Source organism: Ictidomys tridecemlineatus, chromosome 13, assembly GCF_052094955.1.
Source record: "Ictidomys tridecemlineatus isolate mIctTri1 chromosome 13, mIctTri1.hap1, whole genome shotgun sequence".
NCBI classification, from domain to species: domain Eukaryota; kingdom Metazoa; phylum Chordata; class Mammalia; order Rodentia; family Sciuridae; genus Ictidomys; species Ictidomys tridecemlineatus.
The window spans coordinates 26,798,549-26,812,346 of NC_135489.1; the positions used below are offsets into that span (position 1 = coordinate 26,798,549).

The following is a 13,798-nucleotide window of genomic DNA, read 5'->3' on the forward strand; positions in this document are numbered from 1 at the left end:
ACTGAATAGGTTACAGCTCTCATAACTGAAATATTTCAACTTCTGAATATTCTACATTAATGAATCCATACTGGAGATTTTTGGGGATACCTCATAATCAAACCTAACAAATAGGCAAGTTCTCAGAAACCAGCCAAGGTTTTAATTCATGTGCCATGGGAGTCTTTATTAAGGAAGTTGGGGCCATATCCCACATGATGAAGATTAGGGCCTACTTTTTCTTCTGTTAGCCGCAGAATTTAATTCCTATGTCCTTGATCCACTTTGAGTTGAGTTTTGTGCATGGTGAGAGATAGGGGTGTAATTTCATTTTGTAGCATATGGATTTCCAGTTTTCTCAGCACCATTTGTTGAAGAGGCTATCTTTTCTCCAATGTATGTTTTTGGTGTCTTTGTCTAATATAATTTTGTGGGTTAGTCTCTGTGTCCTCTATTCTGTACCATTGGTCTACCAGTCTGTTTTGGTGCCAACACCATGCTGTTTTTGTTACTAATGCTCTGTAGTATAGTTTAATGTCTCCTATAATGATGCCATCTGCTTCTCTCTTCCTACTAAGGATTGCTTTAGCTATTCTGGTTCTCTTATTTTTCCAGATGAATTTCATGATTGCTTTTTCTATTTCTATGAGGAATGCCATTGGGATTTTGATCGAAATTGCATTAAATCTGTATAGTGCTTTTGGTAGTATGATCATTTTGATAATATTAATTCTGCCTATCCAAGAGCAAGGTAGAGCTTTCCATCTTCTAAGATCTTCTTTGATTTCTTTCTTTAGGGTCCTGTAGTTTTCACCGTATTTCACTTCTTTCCATTAAGTTGATCCCCAAGTATTTTATTTTTTTGAGGTTATTGTAAATGGGGTAGTTTTCCTCATATCCCTCTCAGAGGATTTGTCACTGATATACAGAAATGCCTTTGATTTATGGGTGTTGATTTTATATCCTGATACTTTTCTGAATTCATTTACTAGTTCTAGAAGTTTTCTGGTGGAGCTTTTTGGGTTTCTAGGTATAGAATAATATCCTCAGCAAATAGTGCTAATTTAAGTTCTTCTTTTCCTTATACAATAAATGGGATGGATTCAAATTAAAAAGTTTCTTCTCAGCAAAAGAAACAATCTGTGAAATGAATAGCGAGCCTACATCCTGGAAGCAAATTTTTACCCCTTACACATAGATAGAACACTAATCTCTGGGTATATAAAGAACTAAAAAAGCTAAAAAGCTACACCCCCCCCCCAAAAAAAAGCCAATCAATAAATGGGCCAAGAACCTGAACAGACACTTCTCAGAAGAGGATATACAATCAATCAACAAATATATGAAAAAATGTTCATTATCTCTAGCAAAAGAAATGCAAATCAAAATGTATCTCACTCCAGTCAGAATGGCAGCTATTAGAAAGACAACAATAAGTGTTGGCGAGGATGTGGGGGAAAAGGCACACTCTTACATTGCTGGTGGGACTGCAAATTGGTGCAGCCAATATGGAAAGCAGTATGGAGATTCCTTGGAAAACTTTGAATGAAACCACCATTTGACCCAGCTATCCCTCTCCTTTGTCTATACTCAAAGGACTTAAAAACAGCATACTACAGGGACACAGCCACATCAATGTTTACAGCAGCACATTTCACAATAGCTAAACTGTGGAACCAACCTAGATGCCCTTCAGTAGATTAATGGATAAAAAAAATGTGGCATATATACACAGTGGAATTTTACTCAGCAATAAAAGAGAATAAAATCATGGCATTTGCTTTTGCTGAGGCTGGCCCTCCCGAGCTGTTTGATTACAGGTCTTTTTTTTTTAATGATTGATTTATTTTGCATTACAATTCTTTTTTTTTACTATTTTATATTATTTTAATTTTTTTAATTTTTATTGTTGGTTGTTCAAAACATTACATAGTTCTTGATATATCATATTTCACACTTTGATAATTTATCATATCTCTGATTATATATAAGGTATGTTAATTACAGGTCTTATTAATCTTTTCTCTCTGGCCGAAGACATATCAACTCAGGCACAGCGTAACACTGGCAGGCAGTTAAAGCTGATCTAAATGTCTTCTGGACTGAGGTAGTTTCATGATAGAACATTAGTATATTTATCGCAACAAAAGAATCAATACTGATAACATTATTAACAACCAAGGTCCAGAATGTTCTGGTTTTTATCTATCATACTTTCTCCCAGAATTCCATCCAGGATATCATGTAATGTTGAGTCATGTCTCCTTAGGCTGCTCTAGGCTTAGACTTTCCTTGCTCGTGATGACCTAGAGAGTCTTGAGGAGTACTGGCCAGGTATTTCCTTTTGGGTCTGATAGTTTTCTTCTGGTTGGGCTTTTGGGTGGAAGACCACAGAGGTAACATTGCCATTCTCACCTATGATATTAAGGGCACATATAATCAATATGAATTATCAGGTTGATGTCAATCTTGATCACCTTCCTGAGGTAGTGTTTGTTAGCCTTTTCCATTGTAAATTTATTTTACAATGGATTCTTTGGAAGTAAGTCACTATTCAAAGCTCCCACTTAAGGAGCGAGGAATAATGCTCTACTTCCTTGAATGTGATAAGGTATCTACATAAATGATTTGGACTTCATCTACCTGAGAAATTTGTCTATAGTCAATCCTTTTTATCATGTGGACTCATGGCTATTAATTTCATATTTTGGATTATAATCCAATATTGTATTTACTTTGCAGTGTAGACTGTTCCAGCTTTGGCCATTGGAAACTTTTTCATTTGTCTCCTGTGTTCCTTTGCTATACTCTAATTGTGTGCTGCGCACAGTGCACAGTGTGTGTGTGTGTGTGTGTGTGTACGTGCATGCGCAAACTTTTGGGCACCACAAGCTGTTCCAGGCTTATCTTATATTTTTGGCCCAGATCTAGAAACAGTTTCTATGGTTATTTTTTAAAAAATATGCAGTACCCCACTCCCTGCAACTTTGGGTTTTATGAGCTCTTTATATACACACACAGGATATAAGTTCTTTGTAGGATAAATAAATAAATTTCCTCTTCTAGTCTGTGGCTTGCCCTTCACCCCACCCTACTGAGTCTGACAATGGTGATGAACCCAGAGGTTTTTTTTTTTTTATTCATTATTTTTTGGTTCTGGGGATTGAACCCAAGTGCGCTTAGCCACTGAACCATATCTCCAGCCCTTCTTTTGTATTTTATTTAGTGACAGTGTCTTGCTAAGTTGGTCAGGGCCTTGCTAAGTTGCTGAGGCTGGCTTTGCACTTGTGATCCTCCTGCTTCAGCCTCCCAAGCCACTGGGATTACAGGCGTGCACCACCATGCCTGACAGAACCCAGAGTTTCATACATGCTAGGCAAGCACTCTACCACTGAACTACATCCCTAGCTTTTTTTTTTTTTTAATTCATTTTGAATTGGAGCCTTTCTAAATTACCTATGCTGTCCTTGAACTTGGAAACCTGCTTCAGCCTCCTGAGTTGCTGGGTTAGAATCATGTGCCAAGGCACACTGCTACCTTTGATTTCTTAATGATGGCTTTTGATGAAAAAGAGCCCCCACATATGTAGATTGTCCTTTGTGATGGTAGTTATCAGAGTTTATCACTCTATACTACTCTGGCCAGGAAGATTCTTTGAGCCCCTTCCCTCACTAATTTCTTTCTTTTTTTCTTTCTATCTCCTCAGCTCTGCCTCATTCATTTCAATTAAAATTTAAATTGATGCTATGTCCTATAACTCTTGTTCTTTTCTTATTGTGAACCCATTTTTTATTTTTAAACGATATATATGGAAATTTGAAAGCATACACAAACTGTGAAGCATGGTTAGTCTTTAGAGCATGGTGGGATACTGAACTTTACTTTTTTATGTGTTTTCATAATGTTTTGATTGTCTACAGGGAGCAGTGTTATTTTTGTAATAAAAAATACAGGTCTGTGCTGCTAAAAACAATAATTTAAGAAATGACTAAATTTCAGTTTTGCACATTAGATAATTAATAGCCTTCCTTAAATGGCCCATCTAGAAAATTCTGAGAGAAGTGTTCAGCAGGCACACTACTCATTAGAGAAGAAAAACAGGTCCTCTAACCCATGTTCTTACACTGGCAAACGTCAAAATCTACCAAGCAGTTAGCTCCAAGCCACTTAGCCTCCTTCTGGATGTTTAACCCTTTTATTTCATTCCTGCGCTATTCTTATTCTCTGTTCCATTCTCAGTAAGCTTAGTGACAACATCCAGCCTTTCCAATTCTGACACCAACTTGTCACCCAGTTTACCCTACTCTTTTTTTTTTTTTTTTGATTTGAACAAAAAAAAAAAAAATTGAACCCAGGGGCACTTAGCCACTGAGCCACATTCCCAACCCTTTTATTATTTTTTATTTTGAGACAGGGTCTCGCTAAGTTGCTGAGGCTGGCTTTGATTTTGCAATCCTCCTGCCTTAGCCTCCTGAGCTGCTGGGATCATAGGCATTCGCCACTGCACCCAGTTCAGTTTACCCTACTTTTGTTACCTCGATACCTTGGCCACTGCTTGGCCAGGTCCAGGTCCTTGGGATCCCCCCTGGCTTTAGCTATCTGGTTGCTGGGATCCCTGCTAGGTTTGCTTGCCTCCCTTGAAGAGAGAAATCAGATGATGGGACTGAAATAAAAATGAGTGTTGCTGTTGATAACTGGGAAGAGTTTATTGAAATCCCTGGCTAGCTTTATCATGGTCCAATTTGTGATTGATTACATGAGAAAATATCATCCTTATCTTGAGGTGCTGTGCAGTCTTGGGAAGGTAAGGATTCCAAGAGGAATAGAAACTATCGGGGAGGAAAGTAAGGACATAAATAATATATCATTAAGGGATAGTTTATGTGACAAGTTCTAGAAATTCAAGAAGTGAGAAGTCATTAAGGGCTGGAGAAGTGGTAATGGGGGCAGGTGCAGGAGAAAGGTCACTCAGGTAGCCTGCAAACTCTAGTAAGTAGAGTCCTGAGGACCCTGAATTGAATGAAAAGCTCAGGGAATGAGGGGGATGAAGGGAAAAGTAGGGTGGGGCCAGCCTTGGGAAGGAAGGTCTGAGAGGCCAGGCACAGGCAATGGAATTTAATCCCCATCCCACCCCACCACTCCTTACTAGGGATAGAACCCAGGGGCACTTTACCCCTGAGCTACATTCCCAAACACCTCTCTTCTTTATTTTAAATTTTCAGATGGTTGTAGAGGCTAGCCTCACACTTCTGATCCTCCTAAGTAGCTCAGTCTCACTGAGTTGCTGGGGTTACAGGCATGCACCACTGTGCCTGGCTAGTATTTAATTTTGATGGGCAACAGGAAAACTTGGTAGTTTTGTGAGTAGAAGAGGGACCTGAAGAAACAAGTGTTTTAAGGATGATGGACTAAGAAGAGTAACCTGACCAGTAAACAGATGGATTAGAGGAGGGAAGGAGAGGGGAAAGGAATGTGTCTCTCAGAGTTTTGTTTGTTTTCTGGTGGCACTGGGGATTGAATCCAGATCCTTATGAATGCTAAGCATATAGTACCACAAAGGTACACCCCCACCCCCAGAGGGTGTTTTTGTTTGTTTGTTTTTTGGTACCAAGGATTGAACCCAGGACTGCTTAACCACTGAGCCACATCCCTAGCCCCAGCCCTTTTTATTTTTGACTTTGAGACAGGGTCTTGCTAAGTTGCTTAAGGCCTCAGCAAGTTGCTGAGGCTGGCCTCAAACTTGTGATCCTCTTGCCTCAGTCTCCTGAGCTGCTGGGATTACAGGCATAAGCCATCATGCCTGGCTGTTTGAAGTATGGATATTGGGGAAATCTGTTAATAATGGCATTTGTTATTTTTGCCACCCACTATTCCTGTATGTCATTTCAGTGAAATTATGTCCCATTTCCTCTGGCCAGGGGGACAGAAGGGCTGTCTTTTCTTCCTTTCTTGGTCTGTGTGGTGCTGGTGGGCAGGACATCTACCCTAGGAGTGCAGAGCTTGTCCCTGGCTAACACTAATTAGCACCTCATGTACCTCTGGATCAGTAGAGGGGAGAACATGTTTTGGGCAGATACTGGGCTAATTAATGTTTGTTTGAAAAGTTAAAGAAAGAGAGGATCTCTGTTTCCTCTTGGAGGATCAATGCAAAGCTCCCAGAAGCTGTCACATATAGCTTGAGAATGACACCGATACAGCAAAGGTGGGGCCCAAAGGTGGGGAACACACAGGTCTTGGTAATGTGGTGGGAAACTGAATCTAGCAGGACACGACGTTCTTACTAGCCAGGGTCTTCTTTTCTTTTCTGTTTTTTTCTTTTCTTTTTGCAGTACTGGGGATTCAGCACAGGCCTATATAAGCTAGGCAAGTGCTCCACATAGAGTTATATCCCTAGCCCTTTTAATATTTTAAATTCTGAGACAAAATCTCAATAAGTTGCCCAGGTTGGCCTCAGACTTGCAATCTTCCTGCTTCAGCCTTCCAAATACTTGGGATTACATATGTGCCCTGCGGTGTTTGGTAATTTTTACTTTTTGAATTCAGCTAATGCTTGGAACTAGGTGATTAATAGAACTTTTGCAAGGTTCTCCCAAATCATGTCTATATTTCACTGATCCTCCATAGGAAAAAAAGTGGGAGCAAAAACCCAAAAAAGTCATAGAGGACATCAATGGACAGCGTTGTATACACATGAAAACTGGTTCCCAAAAAACAATAATTATTGAGTATCTGTAATGGGCTGGGTACTTGTTCTGTGGAATAGACATGTCTGCAACAAAGATAGCAAGTTGATTAGAAAAAAAAAAGGCTTTCATAGAGCAAAGGATGTGGATAATTCCCTAAAGAGGGCAGAGCCTAAAAAAAAAAAAAAAAAAAAAAAAAAAGACACAAAAATCTGATCAAGTAGAGATTAAAACCAAGAAAATTTCAGGTTCATTGCATGCTTGTAATCCCAGCTACTAGCTGAGTGACACCCTGTCTCCAAATCAAATAAACAGGGTTAGGGGTATAATTTAGTAGTAGACACTTGCCTAGCATGCACAAGGCCTTGGGTTTGATCCTCAGTACAAACTCATTCCCACAAAAAATCAAAACCATGAAACTTAAAACCACAATGAGATAGTTTTGATGATTAAATTAACAAGGATTATGAATGGTGATGTTATTTACTATCTGAAAATCCAGGGACATAAGCATGCTGCAAACTGCTGAGTACAAACTGATATAACTTTTCTAAAAAATAAGTTGACAATATACTTTATTTATTTATTTGTGTGGTGCTGAGGATAAACTCAGGGCCTTGTGTATTTTAGGCAAATGCTCTACCACTAAGCTACATCCCCAGCCCAGGCAGTATATAAGAAAGAACCTTAAAAATGTTTACATTCTTTGATATGCAATTCTGTTATGAATAATGTTGACCAAGATTTATATAAAACATATTCATTGCAATAGTATTTCCATAATTATGGAAATGTTAAGTATTGGTACAGCCATTTGATGATTAGAAATTATGCAAAATCTAAGAATGAAATTGAAGATGCTTATTTTAAAAAAAATGTTTTTTCAGTTTGTAATATACAGGGTATAAAACCCAAAGTCCAAAAAGACAAAGTGAAAAGTTAGGACTCCCTCCGTCCCATGTCACTGAGCCCCTAGCCCCTGCCTCAGAGGGAACCATTCAAAACACATGTCTATTCTTTTATCTCCCCATTCAAATGGCAGCTTGTTTTGTATCTTGCCCCCGCCTTAGTAATATATATCATACATGAACTTCCTCATTCCTCATTCTTTTTTTAATTTTTTTTATTTTTCAAAGAGAGAGAGAGAGAGAGAGAGAGAGAGAGAGAGAGAGAGAGAGAGAGAGAGAGAGAGTTTTAATATTTATTTTTTAGTTTTCGGCGGACACAACATCTTTGTTTTTGTATGTGGTGCTGAGGATCGAACCCGGGCCGCACGCATGCCAGGCGAGTGCACTAGGGCTTAAGCCACATCCCCAGCCCCCTCATTCTTTTTTTTTTTTTTTGCTTGAATATGATTTCATTGTGTAGATATATCACAATCTATTGAGCTAATTTTCCTTAGATGGACATGTAATTGTTTCAAATATTTTGCCATAATAATCATGCTTCTACAAACAACTGTATACATTCTTCAATTTTCAAATGTAAGAATTTACCTAAATAGTTATTTATTTGACATGAAATTGTTGGGTCAAAAGATAGATGACTCTCCACTCCCAGCTCCCAGTCCCAGTACATGTATATGGGTAAATGGAGCCTACATATCCCACATGCTTTTAACTCTGGTGAACTTTAAAAGGTACATGCTTGTAATCCCAGCAACTCTGGAGACTGAGACAGAAAGATCACAAGTTAAAGAATTTGGGATGGAAGTAAAGACCTCATCCCACCCATGATGCAGAAAACGCCTTTAAAGTGAGACTTAGTATCAGAACAGCTCTTGGTGATAAAGCATACGTCTGGGATACGAATGAAGAATTTCTCTTCAGAGCCATGGTGGCTTTTTCCATGAGAAAAGTTCCCAACAGAGACACAATGGAGTAAGCAAACAGTACAAAATCTTAATTGGTTATTTGCAACAGTATGTGAGACAATGGATCATTTTAATCTTTGATCTTGAAAATCAATTTTTTGCCAATTTGAAAAAAAAATAGATGAATTTTACAATTGGGTGACAGCAGTTAAACTAAATTTTTCCTCAGAGAGATTTTTGAGTTTTACATGCAGAAGGGTCTATTTGCTTAAGTGTGCTATTAGACTTTTTGTTAGAAAAAGTGTATTTAGGCAACACTGGTGAAATATCGTTAAGTTAAAAGAGCACAACTGAAAATTTTGTGTACAGTAAGAGTTTACCCATGCAAATGGATATCATTGGAAGAGATTATGCTAAAATATGTTGCAGTGGTTATCTTCATGTCCTGGTTATTTAATTTCATTATTGCAAAATTTCTGTGGCAATATTATTTAACTTTGTTCTCAAAATATCTGAAATTTCACTTGTCTTTTAAATACACTGCCTGCTCCAACAATAAGTTTAATAATTTGAGGAATACGTTCTGGCAGCCTGGTCAGCCATTTTAAATTTTACCACCAGGTGGTGGAAAAGAGTTAAAGTTCCAGGATCTAGAGATCTGAGGCAGGAAAGTTGGGCACAATGTATCAGGAAAGCTTGTTAGTAACTTTAAAAACAATATACATGTGTTAAAATTTAAAACACAGACAGTGACAATTACATCCAAAACATTTGTCCCAAGTATTTAAAATTTCCATGAAAAAACCAGGTACTGCCTTTGGCACGCCAACTTGTTAGGGGTGCCCTTTTCACCCTTGCAGTTTAGTCCATGCTTCTGGTGCCCCCTGCTGATCCTGCCAGACTTCCCTGCCTTCCTCTGACCTCACTGCTTTCAAAGCATAGGAACCACTAGGTGAACCGATCAGTGTATGTCCTTGGAAAAGCCCAGGGCTGGAGGTCATCGCTTCATCTTTTTAGTTATGGCTGACTTTATTGGTAGGGTGTCATCACAATAGATTTGGGATAGTGTTATGGGGTACAAAAACTTTTAGTCTTCCAAGTCACCCTAGCAACTGCCTTTTCACTATGTCTGGACCTAATTAGAAGGGCATAAGAGGAAAATGGTTGCATTTCCAAGCTAGGTTGCGGGCGGAGTATTAACCAGTCACGGTACCTTTGACCTTCATCTCCCCTCCTTGAGCCCCTTCTTGCCTGGGGTGACTGATGGTTGTCTTGCCTCGGACCCTCTTAAGAAATAGCAACTGGCAGCGCTAGGTTCCGTGTTACTTCAAGGCAGAGACGGATCTAACTTGCTCTGGGGTTATATTTATGAGGGTGGAAGACTGGAGGTAGATAAGGAAGCTCGGGCTCCTACTGCTGGGGTGGGATTGGTGAAGAAGAATCTTGGGTCCTGAGGACCCCAAGGGGGTCAGAGAAGAGCTGAGCTCCTGCTAAGGGACCTAGAGTCAAGGGAGACTGCAGCAATGACATTTTAGACTAAAACTGTAGGGCCTGACCTGCAGTGGACGCTCCCGGAGTCGCGCACAGGACTCGCCAAAGCATCTACTTCTTCCGCTAGCTTGTCAGTTCCCAGGCTTTAGGGAGCGAACACAGGGTCCTCACCACCACCCTCTGATCAGGCTGGTTCCGAGGCTCCTTTCGGCGAACCAAAGAGCCTGGATTTCTCCGCGAGGGATTCGGTTGAGGGGGGTCTTGTGGGCAGAAACCGGAGTCGAATTCCGGACCATTTCTTTGCAACCCTCAAAGGCTTACTGAAGAAGGGGGGGATTCAGGGCTCTTACTGATGATTGCATGTCGACGAGGTGCTTCAGGTTGGCCTGGATCCGGGCATAGATCGCACCCTTTACCCGGCTAGTGCGTCGGATCCCCCAAATTCCTTGGTGCGCACTGGCGGGGATGGGTGGAGCGCAGAGGGTGGACTGCGGCCAGCGGAATCGGGCGTGGCTTAGGACCTGGGGGCGGTTTCCCAGCGCTACAGTGGAACTCCGAAGTTGTGCCTGACAGAGGGCTGTGACTGGCAGGCCTCCTGTCGTGTTCCCTCCCGCTGCACCGACTCTCCTCCGCGCCACCTACTCGCGCCAGCATGACGGGCTCACTATTCAAGGCAAACTTTTGGGTAAGTCGGCAGGGCGGACCTGTCCGCCCTTGGCTGAGGACAGGATCGAGGGGCGCGGCCAGCGGGCACTCAGCTCCAGCACCACTCGGTGACTGTGCGTCCCAGAGCTCGGCGGGGCCCAGTCCTGCTGCTCTAGGGCACACGCAGAGCGGACCACGGTCGCTATCCTCTCTCTGCCCCAGGTCTCTACCACCGCGTCCCCAAATCTCGGGAGTCAGTCCCTAGGGTTCACCTTGTACCCCCACGAGTGCGTATTCCAGAGGACAGGCATAGCCAGAGACACCTTGGATCAGGACAGAGCACCTCTAACCCCTCAGATGAAAACTGAGCCGCAAAGGGAGGAGCAACAGGTCTGGGCAGAATCGCCACCAGCCACTGAGGCTGAGCCTGAGCAGGTTTGGGAGGACCTGGAGTGGAGGCGCAGTCACCCCCCAGAGGCTACCTTTTCCAGGAAACTAAAGCTCAGAGGGTTTTCTTTGCTGGCAGCCTGTTTTCTGACGACCTTCATAGCCCATGAGGCACCCCAGGGAGTCCAAGGCGAGAGAGAACTTAGGAGCTGGTGGAGGCATCTAAGGCCAGCCAGGGCTGGTTCAATTCATAGGTGTCATATCTTCTTGTCCCTTCCCTCTGTCCAGTCCTCTTTCCCTGCCTATCACTCCCCAAGTATCTCTTAAAGATCACTCCCCAGGTATCTCTTAAAGATCCATGCCTCCTAATTCAGACGAAGGACCCTCATCCCTTTAAGAAGGATCAAGAAGCTGCCACACCTGAGAGCTGGCCCACAGCAGCCTAGGGGCCCTGCTTGGGACCCTACTTGACTCCTATCTAGCATCACAACCACTTAGCAGGTCCCTGTCCCCTGGGTTGTTGTGTGGAGAAAGTTGGCTGTCTGTCCTCAGGGGACAAAGTTTAGACCCTATCTTGTGAGGCTGACATTTTTGAGGTCCTGGGTACCGCTCACCAGTAGGATGAAGGGCTGTGGCAGCCTCACAGAGAGGATCAATAACCACACGGCTGGTGCTCACAGGAAGTCTGGGAATTCTTCAAGCACAGTATAGTACTTTTGCGTCCATGACAGGCACTGTGAAGAAAAGCCTTTCCCCCCTCAAAATGTGATACCCAGTTTTCAGGTCTCAGTGCAAGTGTCCCTTCTGGGAAGCCTTTCTTTACTGCACCCAGTAGGCCCTGCTCACATAGCGCCTGTTCTGAAACTTCATAGCATTTACTAGCTAATGAGTTTGGTGGTCCACAGAATACAGCACTTGTGGACAGGTACCGTGCCTACTGTCTATACCACTACCCCTTGCATTGCAGGCACACAGTGGATCCTCGCCAAATATTTCTTGAATGAGCCAAATGGGCCTGAATCCAAAGGGTATGTGCCTTGGTGAGAGTTGAAATCTCCATCCTCAGAGGGCCCCTGGCCACTGTAAGCAAGTTCCCCAGCTGTTCCCTATGTATTCTTTGTGGAGTGGTCAGGGAAGGGACAGAATGAGGTCTGGGTTGAGGGAGTTTGGATGATGTTCTCTGGGAGAGACTCTCTGGGCTTCTACTTTCAGAAATTCCCTGAGATCCCAGGTGACAGTTTGCAGAGGCATTCTGCATCTTTAATTTCCTGTGACCATTGACGTCAGATAATAAAAATGATTGCTATCCTTACTGCACACCAACTCTGTCAAAGTGCTCTGAATGCTTCCCTCGCAGTTACCCGATGAGGTAGCTTACTTACTATCCAACTTTATAGATGAGGAAATGGAGTGACAGGGAACTTAAGCAACATTCCCAAGGCCTTAGGGCTGAGAAATAGTGGCTCACAACTCTGCATGGACTAATTGCTCAGCAAGTGCCTCAAAAAGAGTGGCGCAGAACAAGAGTGTCCCAGTTTAGCTGTCTGTATGGCCTCTTGGGCATGCCAGGGTGGAGGTGAGCCATCTTTTATCTCTTCACATGAGTCTGTCTTTCTCCTGCAGCTCCAGCCATGAGTTCCTGCAGGGTAGGAGGGTTCCAGCTAAGCTCCCAGCACCTGCCATAGTTCTTAGCATATGGATACCCAGGAATCAGACGGATAGGACATGGTCAGCCAGGACCAGGGAAAAAAGGGGCAGGGAGAAGCTTTGGGAGATCTACGTGCTGCCTTCCAGTGTTTCTGGTCCAGTTTCCTTGACCCCTGCCAGAGGGTTCCCATTCCCAGTCCCTTTCTCCCCTACATTGTTAAGATCAGGTGTTCTACTCTCAGGGAGTAGAAAAAGCAGGGTGTGATAGCACTGAGGTAATGGCTATAACATTTGTGTTTTAGGGATGAGAGGTGGTAATTGGAATAGGAAGAAAACTTTGGAAACAGATGGATATCGATTTACTAGATTTAACAAATTACTCTGGATAAGGCACTCTAATATAAAGGTAAAACCACCAGTTGGTTTGAAGATGGATGTCTTTTAGGATGTAAGGTGGGAAGGGAAGTTTTAGCCTTGAACACCTGATCTTAACAATATGGAGGAGGAAGGGACTGGGAATGGGAACTGACTGGCAGGAGTCAAGGAAACTGGGCCAGAGGCAGAGGGATCTGTTCCAGGGCGGAGACTGTAGGGAGGGGATGGAGGTGGAAGGTGATACTGCAGAAGTAAAAGAGGTCAAAGCTGCAGACCAGAATGAAGGTGAATGAAAGCAGGAGAGGAAAGGAGGGCGGGATCACGCTGCGTAGAAGGGGAACTGGAAAATGAGGTGGGGGCCCCTGAAATAAGGAAGTTAGTAGGAGGAACTGGTTTGCAGAGGCAGAAGGAGGAGGAGGAGGTGGCAGAAATTATATAAACAATATGTAGTCAAGTTTAGCACCTGCAAGGGCAAAGACCAGCAGAGTGCAAAGCTCCCCTCTGCACCAGTACATGTTCCTGCCCCTCTGCACCATGCCAGGGTTGCTTCTTTGGGGCGATCTTGCTGCAGTGGAAGTTTTCAGGGCATAGGACAGGTACCAGGCAACAGAGTTTGGAAGTATTTTAATATTTTAATAACTCAGTACAAACGTGGCATTGTGTACCCCTGATATTTGCTGGTTGATGGGTTTGTGGGGCTGGTGGAGTTAGCTCTTGGAAAGGGTGTCTAGGTGAGAGAATTCATGGAATAGCATGAAGTGCAGGAGTGTCATTGGCG

General features: G+C 42.8%; 2 protein-coding genes across 2 annotated transcripts in view; one reads left to right on the plus strand and one right to left on the minus strand.

Moving 5' to 3' along the window:
- The window catches only part of Haus1 (HAUS augmin like complex subunit 1), a 44,729-nt gene extending 34,137 nt beyond the window's left edge, over window positions 1-10,592 (minus strand). Inside the window, exon 1 of the mRNA XM_078030091.1 lies at window positions 10,317-10,592. Coding sequence (XP_077886217.1) covers window positions 10,317-10,328 — 12 coding nt within the window. The 5' untranslated portion in view covers window positions 10,329-10,592. The remainder of the gene's footprint in view (window positions 1-10,316) is intronic.
- The window catches only part of Pstpip2 (proline-serine-threonine phosphatase interacting protein 2), a 63,328-nt gene continuing 59,993 nt past the window's right edge, over window positions 10,464-13,798 (plus strand). Inside the window, exon 1 of the mRNA XM_005325554.5 lies at window positions 10,464-10,651. Within this exon, the coding sequence (XP_005325611.1) occupies window positions 10,619-10,651 (33 nt within the window). The 5' untranslated portion in view covers window positions 10,464-10,618. The remainder of the gene's footprint in view (window positions 10,652-13,798) is intronic.